At 39.7% G+C, this 16,562-nt stretch overlaps 1 protein-coding gene across 3 annotated transcripts; it reads right to left on the bottom strand.

Moving 5' to 3' along the window:
* Positions 1–12,495: 12,495 nt before the first annotated feature.
* Positions 12,496–16,470, bottom strand: LOC148087370 (izumo sperm-egg fusion protein 1-like). 3 transcript variants are annotated; one of them, XM_087792421.1, is made up of 10 exons: positions 16,389–16,470; positions 15,410–15,664; positions 15,113–15,187; positions 14,956–15,042; positions 14,844–14,864; positions 14,685–14,774; positions 13,621–13,730; positions 13,412–13,556; positions 12,932–13,088; positions 12,496–12,821 (listed from the first exon to the last, which is right to left on the bottom strand). In XM_087792421.1, the coding sequence occupies exons 2-10, from the start codon at positions 15,642–15,644 to the stop codon at positions 12,758–12,760; spliced, it is 984 nt and encodes a 327-aa protein (XP_087648547.1). In that variant the 5' UTR covers positions 15,645–15,664; positions 16,389–16,470; the 3' UTR covers positions 12,496–12,757. The 3 variants fall into 3 exon arrangements, with proteins under 3 accessions (XP_087648547.1, XP_087648483.1, XP_087648626.1); XM_087792357.1 differs by having other exon boundaries at positions 14,685–14,864; XM_087792500.1 differs by lacking the exon at positions 12,932–13,088 and having other exon boundaries at positions 12,777–12,821; positions 14,685–14,864.
* Positions 16,471–16,562: the final 92 nt, after the last annotated feature.

Below are 16,562 nucleotides of genomic sequence, written 5' to 3'. Positions count from 1 at the left end.
TTCCACGCGTGTGAGCCGAGCTCTCTCGCATCTCCACGAGTGAACACGAGCGGAGGTGCAGGAGTAATAAGTGGGGAGGCTCTCCCGCCCTGCTCCTCTTGGATGCTGATGTCACGATGGAACTGTGGGCGTCATGGGATCTCGACTCTCTCTGCACATGTAGACCTTCGGATATTTTCCCTTTGCTTCAATTTATATTTGAATATATATATATATATATTTTATTATATTTTCACTGAAGCAGTTTTTTTCTGTGTTTTTTTTCCACCTGTTTTCCTCATCAGCGATCATGGAAGTGGCCAGTACCCGCTGGTACTTTCAAGTTCGACAGCTTTCATTCCGGGAGCCGCGTCAGGTCACCGTTCTTGAAGAGCGTCTCTCAGGAAGTTACCGAGTCCAAACGCTACGATTTAAACGAGTCGTTCGTACTTTTTTTTAAACTTTTATGTTCTGATCTTGTGTTGTGTGTTGTGTGTTGTGTGTTGTGCTAATGATGTTGATCGGGAGAGTCAAACTCAATCACACAAAGGGGTCAAATTATTATTATTATAAAATATATATTTTCCAAACGGTCTGTAAAAGGAAGTACGACTATTATACAATATACACAAACTAATGTGTTGATTTGAGTGTGTGTTGTTGTGATGTTGTGACTCTATTGTATCATCAGTGTGTGTTTGTACGAAACTCTCTTTTTATTGAAATATTGACATTAGAAAATTATCTTAAGCACCGCCCACTGAAAAAACAGTTTTTCTGGAAATTAAATCTTGTTTACCATAGCCACACCCACTCTGCTGTGATTGGTCAAGCATGAAGGGTTGTCACCGCGTGACATCAATCCGAGAAGTCTCCACCTCAAAGGGACTCGTTGTATAAACAAAGCGGGCGGGATTACAGCTGGCTGGAGGAGTGAAGCCATTATTATGTCATAATGGACTCTCGTAACCTCTCGTTCGCCCAGATTTCAGAGCAACTTTATAAAGTAATAAGTTCAAAACATTATAATGTAAGTCAGGAGCGTTTGTTTGTTATCCTTTCAACGTCAAATGTATTTTCTTCAACATATGTTTAATTGTTGTATAACTTAAGACATAAAAATAGGGGTTCCTTATCTTACCTTAAACATTTAAACATCTTTATAGATCAGGAAATTCACATAAATCTACTTTTAACAAACCACATGGTCACATCAAATGATTTTGGCCTTCTACCTGTGTGTTGTGACAACTTCCTGTACCTGTCGTAACCTTAAAGGTCAACTAATATCAAAGTCTCCTGACTCACTTTCTTGTAGTAAATGTTCTTCCTCTCCAAGACGCAGTAATTCTATCATCATGACCATGTTTTCAAATCATTATTTTATAAAGTCGCTCTGAAATCTGGGCGAACGAGAGGTTACGAGAGTCCATTATGACGTAATAACGGCTTCACTCCTCCTCCAGCCAGCTGTAATCACGTCCCACTTTGTTTATACAACGAGTAACTTGGAGGTGGAGACTTCCATGTTTGATAATGCGTGGTGACAAACCTTGATGTTTGACCCATCACTGGAGAGTGGGTGTGGTTATGGTCAACAAGATTTAATCTCCAGAAAAACAAAGTGTTTTCAATTGTTCGTTAAGAACTTACCTCCTTTCCTGGAACTCCTTGATCCAGGAAATGATCTGTGAATTCAACGGGATGTTTTTAAAAGGAAAAACCGATTCGGTGATTCTGTATATTTGTGTCAGAACACGTTCGATCCATGAGTGTTGCGTTCAAAAAACACAACTTTATTAATATAATCGAGACGACAGTGTCTCTTCTAGCCTCGAAGCATGAATTTAAAACAGATAAATAGGAAATGGAATCCAAGAGTCTGTGTACTTTTGCTCTAAACATCAGGAGGTTTTATCTTCTAAGAAGAACCACAATTTTATTACCGACCAACTTTTATTACGACCATCACCACAATCACGGCACGTTGTCCTCTGAACTGACGTTTTTCTAGAAAGTCTTGATGCTATCTCCATCTTCAACCGCTGGATCCTTCAAACCTGATCATCCAAACCTTGCAACTCAAAGAGATCAAACGATCAACTTTAAAGATAAAGTTGTTTTTATAGATAAAGCAAAAAGCAGCTGATTGGTGATATCATGCACTTCACCACAAACACGTTATTTTTAGGCCGAATGGCGTCAACGAACAGACGAATCAAGTTATGCCAGATCCAGGATCTTGAACTGTAACTCCTCACGTGTGCCGCGTCTCAAATCGCACACTTCTCTGAGCGCACTGCTTTACAGTACACTGTAAGACACTACCTTTTGACAAGGTAGTACTGTCTCAAATCAAACTCTGCTGCTACACACTTACAGGAAATGACTCGACTTCTTCTTCTTCTACTACTTTTTAACACTGATCGCAACCAGTCGTTGAAACACTATCGCTGACACAGCGTTTTATGCCAATCGAAACAGGTTATTAAGTTGTGTATCACTGTGTTATTACTGTTGTTTTGTGGTAAAATTAGTGTTTTCTCGAGACATTTATGTCGGTATCTGCTTCGTAGACGTGTCGTCAGTGACGTAGCTTCAGTTTAGCTTCATCTACGTCACTAAGATGGCGGAAAGTGTCCATCGATCCACACTCAATTTTCTAGCTATTTGAGTGCACTAAATGTAGTGCTCATTGCGCACTACATTTTCGCACACTGCTCATGGGGACGCACTTGTGCACTCAAATTATCAAGTGTAAGTGCAGAAGTGCGAGATTTGGGACACACCTTAAGTCTCTGAAGTGGAATAGAAGTCCATGGTCATGTGATATTTAAGGGGCGGGGCTATTCCAGGAACGTACCTACATATGAACCGACGACTAAGATTCACTTTTGACGATTTTTTTCGGAAGGTTTCCGTCCTGACGTCACCAGGTCAAGTGACACCGACACCTTTGAAAGTAAAACAAGATTCCAACGACAGTATTCTTGATTCACGGGAGTATTTTCCGCCTCATTGGTGTCGTTTCGCCGCTAAAAGCCGCCCTTTCAACGGCGTGATGGCAGCGGCGGCGAAGAAAGAGTTGTCGTTCTGCTCCCGGCGGCGTCAGGACAAGTGTTGTCGTCACACTGTCGAGTCATTCCCGTGGCCGGGAGGGAAGAATCATGTGTGTGTTCACGATGTTATTTTTATCGATACTTTCTCACTGCATCGATTCTTCCATAGAAACGAATCCTCCTCGCTCTGTCCCAGCTCACAACAGAGAAGGTAGTTTGATGAGCTCATCACCTCTGAGCCCCGATGAAGTCACACTGGAGACCGAGTCGATGCTGCCCTTAAATCAGGCAAAAGTTAAGAGTTGCCACATGCGGCCCCTTGGACTCTTGTGGGCCCTCGTGAGGCCTCACAATTTATTTTGTAGCTTTAAAAAACATTAATTTATTGATGAGCTGGAAAGTCTCTTTATTCGTTTGGCCTTTTATCACCTACAACACATTGAAACATATATATATATATATTATTTTTTTCTTATTAACTTGTTCTCATCATGATTCTTTCAAAGTTTATATTCAATTTAATGCATTTTACATTAAATTAACTTGTTGTTATCATGATTCTTTCAAAGTTTACATTCAAATAAATACATTTTACATTAAATTAACTTGTTCTTATCATGATTCTTTCAAAGTTTACATTCAAATAAATACATTTTACATTATATTTACTTGTTCTTATCATGATTCTTTCAAAGTTTACATTCAAATAAATACATTTTACATTATATTCACTTGTTCTTATCATGATTCTTTCAAAGTTTACATTCAAATAAATACATTTTGCATTATATTCACTTGTTCTTATCATGATTCTTTAAAAGTTTATATTCAAATAATATATTTTACATTATATTTACTTGTTATTATCATGATTCTTTCAAAGTTTATATTCAAATAAATACATTTTACATTATATTTACTTATTCTTATCATGATTCTTTCAAAGTTTATATTCAAATAAATACATTTTACATTATATTTACTTGTTCTTATCATGATTCTTTCAAAGTTTATATTCAATTTAATACATTTTACATTAAATTAACTTGTTCTCATCATGATTCTTTCAAAGTTTTTATTAAAATAAAAATATTTTGCATTATATTTACTTGTTCTTATCATGATTCTTTCAAAGTTTATATTCAAATAAATACATTTTACATTATATTAACTTGTTCTCATCATGATTCTTTCAAAGTTTATATTCAAATAAATATATTTTGCATTATATTTACTTGTTCTTATCATGATTCTTTCAAAGTTTAGATTCAAATAAATACATTTTACATTATATTTACTTATTCTTATCATGATTCTTTCAAAGTTTATATTCAAATAAATACATTTTACATTATATTTACTTGTTCTTATCATGATTCTTTCAAAGTTTATATTCAATTTAATACATTTTACATTAAATTAACTTGTTCTCATCATGATTCTTTCAAAGTTTTTATTAAAATAAAAATATTTTGCATTATATTTACTTGTTCTTATCATGATTCTTTCAAAGTTTATATTCAAATAAATACATTTTACATTATATTAACTTGTTCTCATCATGATTCTTTCAAAGTTTATATTCAAATAAATATATTTTGCATTATATTTACTTGTTCTTATCATGATTCTTTCAAAGTTTAGATTCAAATAAATACATTTTACATTATATTAACTTGTTCTTATCATGATTCTTATAAAGTTTATATTCAAATAAATACATTTTACATTATATTAACTTGTTCTTATCATGATTCTTTTAAAGTTTATATTCAAATAAATACATTTTACATTATATTAACTTGTTCTTATCATGATTATTTTAAAGTTTATATTCAAATAAATACATTTTACATTATATTTACTTGTTCTTATCATGATTCTTTCAAAGTTTATATTTAAATTAAATATTTATTACCATCTTTTTGCAACAATGGCATGTTCTGTGTAGTCTCTGTACACGTCCTGACAACATGTGTGTCCAATGAAGTGGTTCCGTGTGTCACTGAACTGAGACAGAACTTGTGTCCAGAACCGATCGATGCAGACTCTTGTTATTGTTGTTGTTGGATGTACAGACACGGCGCCAACCGACCCGTCTGAGAGAAGTGGGTCGATCCAAAGATAGACAGAAGACAAAATGGTCATTCAAGTAGTTTCTGGGTGGAGTAACGTCTGGGCCTCTTTTCTCCAGTTGCTGCCCCCACGACCCTACCTTCTATATGAAGAAGGTGTGAGCAGGTGATACTTCACACGACGTCCAGAAGTCACAAAGAAGTCGAGTATAAACTGTTTTCCTCTCAACACTTGCCTGCAGTTCTGTGCTCAGCGTCAGCTCCTCTCGACCGTGACGTACTCAAGAGTAATCAAACTTCTCGACCTCAGGTAAAGACTTGTTCCAGACTTCAGTGAACAATCCATCAGTTTCTCACTTCATCAGTTTCAAGCTGCTTCCAACCTGCTTCAAGGTCGACTACTTACACAATGAAAGAGTGAGATTCTGACCTTCGTACTGGTAACTTTCACCATCGTTTTGGAACTTCTCATTACTTTTGCCTGACAATCCTCGAACTGGTTTTATTGTCCGTTGAGTGAGATAATGTCTCGAACTGTGCTGATATTTTTTAGAGATAAGGTGTGATTGTGGTGAAAGGCAACAATGTAAGTAAGTAAGTAAGTAATATTTATTTATATAGCGCTTTTCGAGACCAGGGTCACAAAGCGCTTAGACACTCAAAACAATACTCAAAAAAGTACATACTTTAAAGATCAAGATAATACTGAGAACAACACAGGAGTTAGAGAATCGCACACTTTTAAAGAGAGCGGTGTTTCAAAGTAAATCTTAATATTCAAGTCTTTTAAGAAGCCAAACTGACTCATTGGGGACATTAAAATAATGGATTTGTCCCTGATTTACACACTTGTATATTTACACCTGATTCACCGTGACACGTGTGGTATTTTTGCACCTGATTTATATTAACATTAATGGTACTTTTGCACCTGATTTATATTAACATTAATGGTACTTTTGCACCTGATTTATATTAACATATGTAGTACTTTTGCACCTGATTCATCATGGCAGACTTGGCACTTTTGCACCTGATTTATCTTAACAAACGTGGGACTTTTTGCACTTTTGTATTGATCTCAGCACAAGTGGTACTTTTGCACCTAATTTATCTTAAGACAGGTTACACTTTTGCACCTGATGTATCTCGACACACAACGCACCTTTTCACTGAATTTATCTTCACATACCTCGCTCTTTTCGCTCTATTTATCTTTAGACATGTGGCACTTTTGCACCTGATTCATCGTGACACGTGTGGTACTTTTGCACCTGATTTATCATGACGCACATGGCACTCTTGGAGCCGATTTATCTTCACACGAGGCACTTTTGCACCAAATTTATCTTCATCTTTCTGGCAATTTAGCAAATTATTTATCTTAATTGCATGGCACTTTTTATTAAACTGATTCATCTTCACCTATCTGGAACTTAACCCCCTAAGTGCCAAGCACAAGTGGTTGCACCTAATTCATCTTAAGACAGGTGACACTTTTGCACCTGATGTATCTCGACACACTTTTTCACTGAATTTATCTTCACATATCTCGCTCTTTTTCACTCTATTTATCTTTAGACATGTGGCACTTTTGCACCTGATTCATCGTGACACGTGTGGTACTTTTGCACCTTCACCTCTCGGGACTGGTGTGGCACTTTTTTTTTTTTACCAGATTCATCTTCACCTCTCTGGCACTTTTGCACTGTATTGATCTTGGCTCAAGTGGTACTTTTGCACCTAATTCACCTTCATGCACGTGGCACTTTTTAGCATTTGATTTAATGTCATTTATGAGGTATTTTTTAACCTAATTTATTTTCAGGCGGGTGCACTTTTGTACGTGACACACGTGACACACTTTTTACGTGAATCATCTTCACATATGTGGGACGAACGAGCGTCAAACAAAACAAAATGTATTCACAAGCTAACAAAGCAAAATGCTAGCTAGCGACGTTGTGCTAATGCTAACATTGAAATATTTTCTTGGTTAAATTTAAATTAAAGTTAAAAAGTGAAAGATTGCAAAGTTAACTCGAGTTGTTTTGAGCTTATTATCCTGCACTGAGTAAAAAAAACGACCTGTTGATTCAGACCTACAGTATTTTAGCAGTGATTGAAGTGCAAGACAAATCTGTGACTCACACCTGCAGATTCAAGAAATATAGTCAATGTTTAGCTACAAGTCTTCTATTACGCATGCGTGTGTTCTAGATTAGAGTATAAATATGTAGTTACGTCAACGCAACTTAATAGTACGAGTACACATCTCATGCTACGTCTACGTGGGACTTATGCACCGGTTCCGACTTCATAAAGATGGTTTCCCATCGTTTCTCGGCCACGAATTCAGTCGACGTTTGTGTCACGAAGCTTCGTATGTCGCCCCCCCGACGGTCGGACCTCGCCACCTTTGCACCGGGTCAGAGCGGCGGCGACCGTCCTCCCGCGTCTCGCTTTCTGTGTTCATGCATTTCCGCCATCACTTGACTTCCATCTAAATCCTCGTGTTTAATGCAGCCTGCGGCGCCGAGACCCTCCGGCTTCCCTCGTGATGCCGCCACAGATCGAGGGCACGATTGTAGGATCCGCGAGCGAGATCCGCGAGCGAGATCCGCATCACTCTGGCGGCTTTTTTTTCATTTTATACCACGCGGCGAGATGAAAAATTCAACATCGGCGGAATGTTTTGTTGCGGCTCGAAATGTAGGTTGGTGGCCTTTTGTGATTCAGACGCACGCTCGGCAGCCTACACACACGGGAATACACAAACTTATGAATGGCGTGTGGGAAGCGGGTTTGTGTTTGCTTGTTTTTGTAGTGCCTCCCGCACATATTTCAGCTTTAATTAAAGAGAAACCCGGCTCGCCACCCATGGAATCACAAGTGGGCTCCGAGCGCTCGGCTTGTTTGACCCGAAGCGGCAACAAATAATGGTCGCACATTTTTCCGCTCGGCGCCGCACAATCTAAATATATAAAAAGAAAAAAAAAAAAAAAAAGGAAAGAGAATAAAGCTTTTAGCAGCAGAGTGCACTTCAATCAAGTGTCTGTTTCCGTGGGTGAATGGTGCTCGGTGGCGCGCTGGAAATGCATTCTGGGGGAGAGGGGCGTGTCGCCAAGGTGAGGGCGAGCGGAACCGTCGGCGAGAGTCGAGAGCTTACGTAAGAGCGAGGGGTTCACGAACGTTGTCGGGGGCCTAGGAGGGAATTCTTCGGCTCGTGGTCAGACGTCCAGCGTCGCTCTGAGATGTTCATTTCCTGCAGGAGCCTTGAGATGAACGTGACACGTGAGGAGATCGAGACATTAATGATGTCTGCTCACAGCACTGTTGACATTACCAGGACACTTCCTAGACTGAAGAAATGTGGCGTCAGAGTCGGGATGTGTGTGTGTGTTAAATTACATAAAGGAGTGTATAGGTTTTCGTGTGTATATGTGTCCATGTAGAGGGTTGTGTTTTTTAAACAAGTGTTTATTGTGTGATGTCACAATTGTGTGTTTGATTAAAAGTTGGATTTTTATTTTTGATTGTGTTCAGGTTTTCTTAGGGGGTTTGTGTGCGTAATTAGTTGATTTTGTGTGTGTCTGTCCATATGTTTTTGTTTTTCATTGTGTGCGTGAAAGAGTACGCATGTGTGTGTTTTTAACCGTGTGTGTTTCTTAAAATGTTGGTAGAATAATGTGTTTTGTTCATATATATGTGTTTATGTTTTGATAAAGACCTATGGCTGTATTTACGTGGCCCTGGTGATGACGGTTAAACTCATTTATTTAATATTTATTTGTACTTTTCATTAACGGTGTCTAAATATGACTAACAGGGATTTGTTTTGTTGTTTGTGCGAGTATTTATTGCCTCAAAATAGTTCAAAAGTATTTTGTAACACAAAAAGGGCTTTGACGTCAGATATAAGGTATATTAAAATACAATATAATTAGAATATTTAGCTTGAATTCTATCCATTTTTTTTTCAAATTACTTTTAAATAATTTTATTTTTCATTTATGTTTTTGCTCGATGGCCCCTCGAAACAGCATCGGTATAAAATATGGGGAAATAAATATAATAATAATTAATTTTCGACTGCACTTGCTTTACTTTTCTGGAATCTTTGTGTATTTTACATGTGTATGTTCCAGGTATCTTTTAAAGAGCGTCTCTCGGTGGTTGATGTACGAGAGCATCTTAATGATCTGAACGAGTCTGAAAGTTTCCTCAGAAAACTTTGCGGCCTCAAATGAGTTCCTCCTCCTCCGGGGAGCTCAGCGAGCAACATTTGCAAACCAGCAATTAAAAGTAGATTGTTTGTTCGCGTTTGAGCTTAATTATAAAACACTTCTCCGGCTCCGGATCGTAAAGCTTTTGGGAGACGACTAAACCAAGCGTGTCTTATGAAGGGATAAGTGAGCACAAGAGTGTGTCTCTGGAGCAGCTGACTGTAATGGAGAGTTTGTTACCACCAGTGGCGTGTGTGCGTGTGTGTGTGTGTGTGTGTGTGTGTGTGTGGGTGTGTGTGTGTGTGTGTGTGTGTGTGTGTGTGGGGGTGTGTGTGTGTTCACACATGTGCTGGGAAGTTAGTCAGGAATAAAAATAACATGTTCACTTTAAATCCACAATATTAAAGTTGAACCAATAGTTACTTAAAAACTTCCCACTTTCTTCATATCGTTAACATTTCATTAATTGAAAATACTGTAATAATACTGTAGACCGTTTGACTCTCATCTCAATTGTATACATTTCAAAATGGTGTTATGGCGCCACCTGCTGGAAATGTTGATGATGATTTATAAACCAAGCGTGTGCGACTCAATTTCTAAAATCAGATGTGATGTGTTTGTTTTGAGGGGACATCAAGTAATAATAATAATAAAAATAATAATAATATGATGGTTTAAAAAAGGAGTTCCTGTAAGTAAGGAGATTAACAATAACAATATTGTGTATTTGTTTTGATCGTTCAAGCGCTTTGTGACCCTGGTTTAAAAAAAGGCGATTTACAAATAACTATTACTTACTCACTTACTATACTATACTGATATAACTGCAATATCCCTTTCAACGATACAGCATCGATATTTAACAGCCGATTTTGAATGAACACACATATGTCTGCAGGGACAGACTGCGACCACATGGACAAACAGGAAGTGGACACAAGCTGCGGAGGACGCCATCAGAGACGGCTAGACTGGGATGTGCCGCTGACGTTTCATGGTGAGGACATCGAGGGTCAGACACAACCTCTAACGGATGATTTAAATTTCTGCTTGAATGTTGTCGTTCCTGCTAAGACTGTCCGCTGTGACCCTAATAATAAACCGTGGGAACCAAAGGAGGTCAAGGATGTCCCTAAAGGAAGAAAGTGGGTTTCAGGAGCAGGGACAGGGACGCCATGAGGCAGGAGGTGAAGCGAAGCTTGAGGGAGGCAAAGGACACCTACAGGAGGAGGTTTGAGGAGAAGCTGATCAGGGAAGAAATAAGAGAGGTCTGGGACGAGGTTAAAACCATCAGAAGTCAATTCGTCCAGGGAAGGCTGCTGGTCCTGACAAGGTGTCAGCTTGGCTGCTGAACACCTGCACTGCTGAACTAGCTGAGCCGCTCCAGCATGTCTTCAACCTCAGTCTACAGCTGGGGAAACAGCCAACCGTGTGGAAGACTTTCTGTATCGTTCCAGTCCCGAAAAAAGCCAGCTGAACAATTCAGTTTGTAGACACTGACTTCACAGCTGATGAAGGCACTGGAGCTGCTGGTCATCAAACGTCTCAGGTCACAAGTCAAGCACACACAAGACCCCCTGAAGTTTGCCAACAGACCCACGGTTGGTGTGAAGGTACCATCCTCCACAAAGGAACAACCCAGTGAGGATCCTGTTCCTGGATTTCTCAAGTGCCTTTAACACCATCCAGCCCACTCTGCTGCAGGACAAACTGACACGAATGAATCTGGACCCCGGCCTGGTCTCTTGGATCTTGAACCACCTCATTGATGGACTACAGTACATCAGACTGAAGGACATCACGTCTGACACTGTGGAGCACCTCAGGGGACATTACTGGCCCCTCTCCTCTTCAACATCTACACTTGGCTGAGTCTCGTCCAGAAGTCGCTGACGACAGTGCCAGTGTTGGATGCATCAGGGACAACAGCGAGGACGAGTACTGGAGTCTGATACATGACTTTGTGGACTGGAGTGAGAAGAACCACCTGCAGCCGAACGGGGATTGTGCAGCCAGTAATAATTCCCTTCTCCAGATGATGCCACTCCGATGTTGAAGTCCCAGAGGACACCCTCAGACTAAAGTTGTTATAGCACTCAAGGATCAGATTCTGGATCTTCTCTCGGAGGACAATTCCACCAGTTTGTGCAGTATCGATCCATAATCATTGGCAAGTTCCAGCCACAGCACTGCCAGGTCCCCTTTGCTCTCCCTTGCCTCTTCGATCAGCTCCCTTCTGCACTATGTAGGTGTTTTCACGAGGAGTAATCCCATCAGGCGATTGGAAACAATCCTTTTGCACTTAACGATAAGGAGGGAGATTATCCTGAACTGCTCAATGCTACTTGCCTTCTCCTCATTGGGGAGCCACATACCTTGTGCATTTCTTCACTGCTGAGGGTACTCTCCCTCATCTCCAGATTGTACTTAGGTTCTTCCAAAGACATCCAGAATCCTAGGGCAATGTCCGAAGACCTTGTTTGAACTCCACTTGGGCCCGTTGTTGATGGTGTTGATGACTGGCAGATTTAACAACCTCCTTGACTTCCTTAAGGGTGGGTTTGTTAGTGCCAAAGAGGCTGCTAGGTTTCAGGTGGGCACAGCGACCAGGGTCTTGCTCCGTCATGCAAGGTGTTCCTGATATAGCGGTGAATGTCCTCCTCAGGGCATGAGAGTTGGCCATTGCCTCTCTCTCTCTCCCGGGAGCTTCTTTGTGAACTTGAATGTGTTTGCAATGAAGACCCTGCGTTTTGGTGCGAGGCGTGAGGTTTCTTGGTTCCCTTGGCTCTGGTCCTTGTTGCTTCAAGGGCTGCATAAACATCTGCATCAAACTGTTGCAAGACAGGTCAGCTTTTGAGTGTAACTTGTGGTGCTTTGAGGATCTGGACACTATGGTGTGTGTCCCAGCCTTGTTCCTCCTCCGTCTCACTAGGTGCTGTACTGGGTACTGGCACTGTGTGTACTACAAATATGTAGTTTTTGTTCCTACAGTATTGCAATATTAAATTATCGTTGCCAATGTATTGTGATGCATACGTATCGCAATATTTTTTCTGATTACACACCCCTAAATATTACTATTAAATAAATTGAAAAGGTGTTTAAAGGAAAAAAATTCTCTGCAATTTATTTGAGAAACAAAACATTAAGTTATATATTGAATCAAACTGATAAAACTTTGTCAACTAATTGTGAGGTCATCAGTATCTTTAGATTCTCTTTTGTCTCTTCACAGTTACCAAGTTTAACCAAAGTATTAATTTGAAGTAGACATTTGTAAACGTATGAACATTTTAAAACAATGTAACAAGATCATCGTACCGACGAGACGTTTCCACTGTAATAAGTGCAGTGAATGACAACAAGAACTGACGGACGACAACAAGAATCAGAAAAATGTAGTAAAACACCTTGTTTAGGACCTTCTTACTGCTGTCGTCCCCATTTGTCGTCTTCGTTTCACCTTTAGCTCTATCGCCCTATGAAGGAAGAGCACAAACACTTGAATCTTCAAAGGGTTCATTCATCTCTGAATGAATTTGTCTTGAAACTTTATAGAAATTAGTTTTCCTCTGTTAAGATCACCTACACGATGCACGTGATTATCATTATGATGCAAAACCAAAGGAAGACGAAGCAGAGGCCGAACATGGTGTATATGAAGATCTGCAATGAGTTGATCTTTTTCGGAGGCAAGGGGGGCAGAGTGGGACGAGGGACGATCGGTTTAGGGGGTACACGTATCACTGAGGAGGAACAACATACAAGTTTTTGAATGGATTATGATGTGGATACAGAACACATCGGCTGTGATTGGTCAGGAATCCAGGTTTGTCACCACGTCACGGAAGCCTCCACCTACAAAGGACTTGTTGTATAAAGAAAGCGGGCGTGATTACAGCTGGCTGGAGGAGGTGTTCAGCCATTATTACGTCATAAAGGACTCCGCCCTCGTAACTGTGAGAATGACTAGAACTAGAATTTACAGGAGAGTTTAAGTTTTAACTAGTTGCCCTTTGAGACCAGAGTTGGACTAGTTGAACACGAGCTGCGAGTGTTGACTCCTCACCCGTCAGGTTGACTTCCACCTGGTAGAGAATGGATCTGGCCGTGTTCCTAGCCGAGCAGCGGTACGTTCCCTGGTCCTTCTCGGTGACCATGTCTAAGATCATAGGCGTATGTGACTCCCTGAACCTTCTGAAGTCCCGTGAGTCCTGAAGACGGACAACAAGACGCGAGAGTTGGAGACACATAAGAATCTTTGCCATTTTAACTCACGTTTTGAGCAAAGCTATAAATGTAAATGTATTTCTCTGCATTGAATGCGTGCCATGGCTGGACGCATTCCAGCTGAAAACTTTCTCCAGTGTTTTTCTTCAGTGGCATCACTGGAGAGAGAGAGAGACATGGAGGTGGGTGTGGGGAGTTTGTGTTCCGGTGAACCGACCCCTCCCCAGCCTCGTACATGGTGGTGGAAAATGAAGGACAGACACATGGATGAGTTTAAGAAAAATGCTCTTTTAGTGAATTAAGCAAAAGTCAGAGACAAACTTACATGAACATGGGCGCTAGCAAGCAGAGAGATCTATCGCAGACGTCTTCGAATGCCAGAACGCAAACATCTCACAAAATGGTGGATCTTTTATAGTAGAATATTCAGGTTAACGACTCTAGTTAATTGTACATGTAGGATTGGTCAGTAACTGTAAACACTTGATTCTAAGATGGCCGCCGCGCGTGGTCGTCGTAAAAAAATCCCCAAAGGTTGTCCTCTAGAGAGAATCTATTCCCAGCAACTTGCTGGCCTGTTGTGTCTATACTGAGCATCATCTACGTAGCATCAGGGTTCATGTTTCAGTCAGAGCCTTCTTCCTCTGAAGCCAATTCTTCATGAGTTCCTTCAGACCCAATTGACTTTTGGACAATTACAGAATCTGTTATTCAGGGACGCCCGAGTCCATGATATGAGGAAACAGATAACAAGTATTATATGTAAACCTTTGTATCCTTTTAAGATCTTTGTTGTTGTTGTTTTGTATATTTGCTCTTTATATTTGTCCTCTTTTATTTCTTTGCACTTGGTTCTTTCTTTTTTGAAACCAGCTGTATCTTCTATCGTCTGCTGTGTACTGGAGATCCAATTTCCCGAAGGAGATCTCCAGATGGATTGATAAAATCTATCTAATCTAATTATTATTAGTATTATGAAGAAAGAGCTGAGCCAAAAGACAATCGTCTCCATTTAGTTGAAACGAAAAGTATACTTTCCTTGCTTATTTGCAACATGACTGGTGTAGGATGGTGGAAAATGACATTTCTTAAGACACAACAAAAGCATGTACCGTCACAGTTGACACTTCCAGTCGGGGAGGGACAGGGGTGTTTGACGTAGACACACTTGAGACAGTCCATCACTAATCTTGACAGTGTCCCTGAAAGAGAATTATCCAACATTCTGAGGGAGGAACACAAACATCTGGCAGGTGGAGCTGAGTTTTTACCACACTTGTTGGGGCAGAGATCTGAGGGAGAGACAACACACACAACTCATACACAATCTTTCATGTTAAACTACACAATCATGTGTGTGCGTGTGTGTGTGTGTTACTGAACTTTTTGTTGCCATTTGATATTGCACACGGCCCGCCATCGACACGATGACGTCAATAAATGCCATGTGTTCCTTTCTTTTGTCCTTTTCTTTAAAACAAGAGACTTGTTGAGATGAAATAATCGCCTTCATTTGCTCTATTCTTTTTTTTTAAAACACCTTCTTTGACTTGGTCCAGGAAATTTTGAAAGTCATTGATGTAATTCCATCTGGCTTGAACCAGATCCTCTCGAGCTGCAAGACAGGACATTGGAGACTTTTTCAAATTGAATTCACAACAAAGTCATTCCTACGACTCTCTTGTTGTTGTGTTTTAGTTCATCATTAAAAAGAAAAGTCAATTTAATAAACAATTTAGAATAATTAAGGCCTTCATTAAAGAGGGGGTTCTTATGAAAGATGGATTTATTGAAGCTACTCTAAATAAACTGATGAATAAACGTCACTGGTTCTTACCAATGATCCCGCCGTAAGTCATGCTCACATCTAGAAGTTGTTGGACCGCTGTATCTAAACTGTGTCGCAATACCGACATCTCGTCGGGCGTTTCTGTTGTCTTGCAACTTTCAAAGTATTGCCTGTGGATGTCTTTGACAAAATAGTCGCACTGAAGACAAGGTGACGCTGCGGCGACGCAGCAGGTGAGCAACGCCAGCTTCAGCAGCGTCTCCATTTTTGAACCCGGAACCATGTTGTTGGAGTGAGTCGGATCTGGGAAGAAAGTCGACAACGTTTCTTGAGACTCAAGTTCATCCAAAAACATTTCCTTTGCTAAGTGTTACTATCGCTATGGCTGAGATAAAGTATAGATATATCTATAAATACATGAAGAAATACACTCACTTGATGTCAATTTACTTATTGAATGACAATTTAATAAGTATTTAATAAGTGTTCTTATTTTTATGAATAATTGCTGTATTGCTGTGTCTAATTGGAAAAAAAACAATAACAACAATAATCAATAAAGTTCTACCTAACCTAACCTAACCTAACAACGACGAAGGAGCCCTGCAGCAATGAACACAAAAACTACAATATGAGGTACAATAGATAACATACGAATCCAAAGTGTCCTTCCAAATATCTATGTGGATAATTTCACAATCAAAAATGTAGAGGATGTGAAATACTTTGGTGTTTCGTTTTGGACCCTACACTTAATTTTAAAAAAACATGTGAAAAAGGTCTGCAATGTGCTGAAATGTAACATTGCCAACTTTAAACACCTCAGGAGCTCCTTATCATTGGAGGCAGCAAAATGTTATTTTCATTCAATGTTAATATCACATTATTTGTACTGCTTGTCATCATGGTCTCAAGCGAAACCCACAGTTTTTTTTTTAATTGACCAATAAGGATGATAAAATCTTACTATTATAATAATAGTATTATAAGCTTGATAATAATAATAAAGATACATATTCAGACTTACAGGAATATGAATATTAACGTCCAACCACAGTAGTCATTAAACGAAGTTCGTAAACAAATACGAACAAGATGGCGGACTAGCAACTGAGCCAACGTATCGTGCAGATATACTACCCCCTAGTGGCCAAGAGTATTCCTCGCTAACATTTCTACAATTATTATTTCTTTAAACGTA

The sequence above is a fragment of the Callionymus lyra genome, chromosome 1 (genome assembly GCF_982586985.1).
Source record: "Callionymus lyra chromosome 1, fCalLyr1.hap1.1, whole genome shotgun sequence".
Classification (NCBI taxonomy): domain Eukaryota; kingdom Metazoa; phylum Chordata; class Actinopteri; order Syngnathiformes; family Callionymidae; genus Callionymus; species Callionymus lyra.
The sequence above is the reverse complement of the archived record's forward strand: the minus strand, read 5'-3'. Positions and strand labels throughout refer to the sequence as shown.

Bases quoted from the DNA above. Each gene is read 5' to 3' on its own strand.
- LOC148087370 (XM_087792357.1), bottom strand. From the start codon at position 15,644: ATGGTTCCGGGTTCAAAAATGGAGACGCTGCTGAAGCTGGCGTTGCTC. The intron at 13,731-14,684 runs GTACATGCTTTT...CTCTCTCTCCAG, and splicing joins TGGAAGTGTCAACTGTGACG to TGATGCCACTGAAGAAAAAC. The intron at 13,557-13,620 runs GTGAGTTAAAAT...GTCCGTCTTCAG, and splicing joins TTTATAGCTTTGCTCAAAAC to GACTCACGGGACTTCAGAAG.